The sequence below is a fragment of the Nestor notabilis genome, unplaced genomic scaffold (genome assembly GCF_000696875.1).
Source record: "Nestor notabilis isolate BGI_N333 unplaced genomic scaffold, ASM69687v1 scaffold23987, whole genome shotgun sequence".
In the NCBI taxonomy this organism is placed as follows: domain Eukaryota; kingdom Metazoa; phylum Chordata; class Aves; order Psittaciformes; family Psittacidae; genus Nestor; species Nestor notabilis.
Genome location: NW_009938148.1, coordinates 949 through 2,433, shown reverse-complemented (window position 1 = coordinate 2,433; position 1,485 = coordinate 949). Strand labels below are relative to the sequence as shown.

Below are 1,485 nucleotides of genomic sequence, written 5' to 3'. Positions count from 1 at the left end.
GTTAAGGGAGGCGGGGCTGGGACTGCCAAAGAGCAGGATGTGCTGGGGCCGGACAGCCGGTGGGGGTGCTGCAGGGTCTCACTGTCTGACGGTACCTCTCACAGGAGCTTTGTAGTGCTCTGGAGCAAGACCATGTGAAGCTACAAATGGCCACGAAAGCTGTAGAGCAAAGGACACGAGAGCTGAGGAAAGAGAAGGAACTTCTTCATGAAAGCCTTAAGCAGCAAATGTATTTAAGCAGAGATGAAGAGATCTCCTACCAGGTTGGTGGTCAGACCCATCTTGGGCTTGGAAAGGTGGCAGTGGGTGGAGGGCACACAGCACCGGGCGCACTGCTCTGAGGTCGCTTTGCTCTGGACCCAGTGGAGGTTTCATGGGATGCCACATCAGGCCTGTGCCATGCTGTGGAGGGCTGTGACCAAACCTGAGAGGCTGCAGGCAGTCAAGAGCAGAAAATCAGTGCAAATGGAGCTGTGCCCAAGAACAGGGCTGTGCTTAAAAGGGGCAGCGTGCAGCAGCCCCTCGTGTCCGGGTGGTTCCCTTGCTGCCTTCTCTTTCCTCCCTTCCAGGAAGGCATTTTTCTAGCAAGGGAGGAGAAGAACAGACTGTTGCAGAAGCAGCAGATGCTGAACAAGAGACTGGAAGACAAAAAGAAGAGGGTTTTCTGGAAGGATCCAGAGATGGTAACTGTGTGTGGGCACCTGGGTCTGCTGGCACGGGGCTGGAGAGGCTGCAGGCGAATGATGCTGGGCACTGTGTGATGACTGGCACAGCTCCTGCTAGTGGGTGGCTCCCGTGGCAGGGCCAGAAACTCCACTCGTGGCTTTGGGACTTCAGGCACAGCCAGACCCTGGGAGAGACTCTGCTGAAGCTCTTTTAGCTGTTTATAGGACAAGGGGTGATGGTTTTAAATAGGGAAAGTTCAGATCAGATATAAAGAAGTTCTTCCCTGTGAGGGTGCTGAGACACTGGTACAGGGTGCCCAGAGAAGCTGTGGCTGCCCCATCCCTGGCAGTGTTCAAGGCCAGGTTGGACGGGGCTTGGAGCAACCTGGTCTGGTGTGAGGTGTCCCTGCCCATGGCGGGGAACTGGATGATCTTAAGGTCCTTTCCAACCCAAACCATTCTATGATTTTGAGCCATGAGCTTATTTCTAAGTCTGGACTAGCAGGGACAGGCCCTATGCAGAGTCCAGTCTCCTCTAGGTGCTTTCTGTGTACTCAAACCTAGATGCTGCAGCCTGTCTTGCCAGAGAAGAAGATGGTATTTAAGGCACTCATGACAAACAAGGATGCAAACAAGCTGATGCTTACCCCACTGGTCCACTACCCTTTGCCGGGGGGCTCAGCTCTCATCACCTTTGAGAAGGCAGAAGGTAAGAGTGAGAAGAGCCCCACCACAGCTGAGTGTTGTGGTCAATCAACTTTGGGGCCTGCCTTGCTTCCCCTTCCTGGGCCTGTCCCTTCTGCCAGCATTGTGGGGGTTT

General features: G+C 54.5%; 1 protein-coding gene across 1 annotated transcript in view; it reads left to right on the top strand.

The window, feature by feature from the left end:
* Nucleotides 1-104: 104 nt before the first annotated feature.
* The window catches only part of IFI35 (interferon-induced protein 35), a gene marked incomplete at both ends in the record, with an annotated part of 2,295 nt that continues 914 nt past the window's right edge, over nt 105-1,485 (top strand). Inside the window, 3 exons of the mRNA XM_010019191.1 lie at nt 105-267; nt 574-683; nt 1,230-1,374. Of these exons, the coding sequence (XP_010017493.1) occupies nt 105-267; nt 574-683; nt 1,230-1,374 (418 nt within the window). The remainder of the gene's footprint in view (nt 268-573; nt 684-1,229; nt 1,375-1,485) is intronic.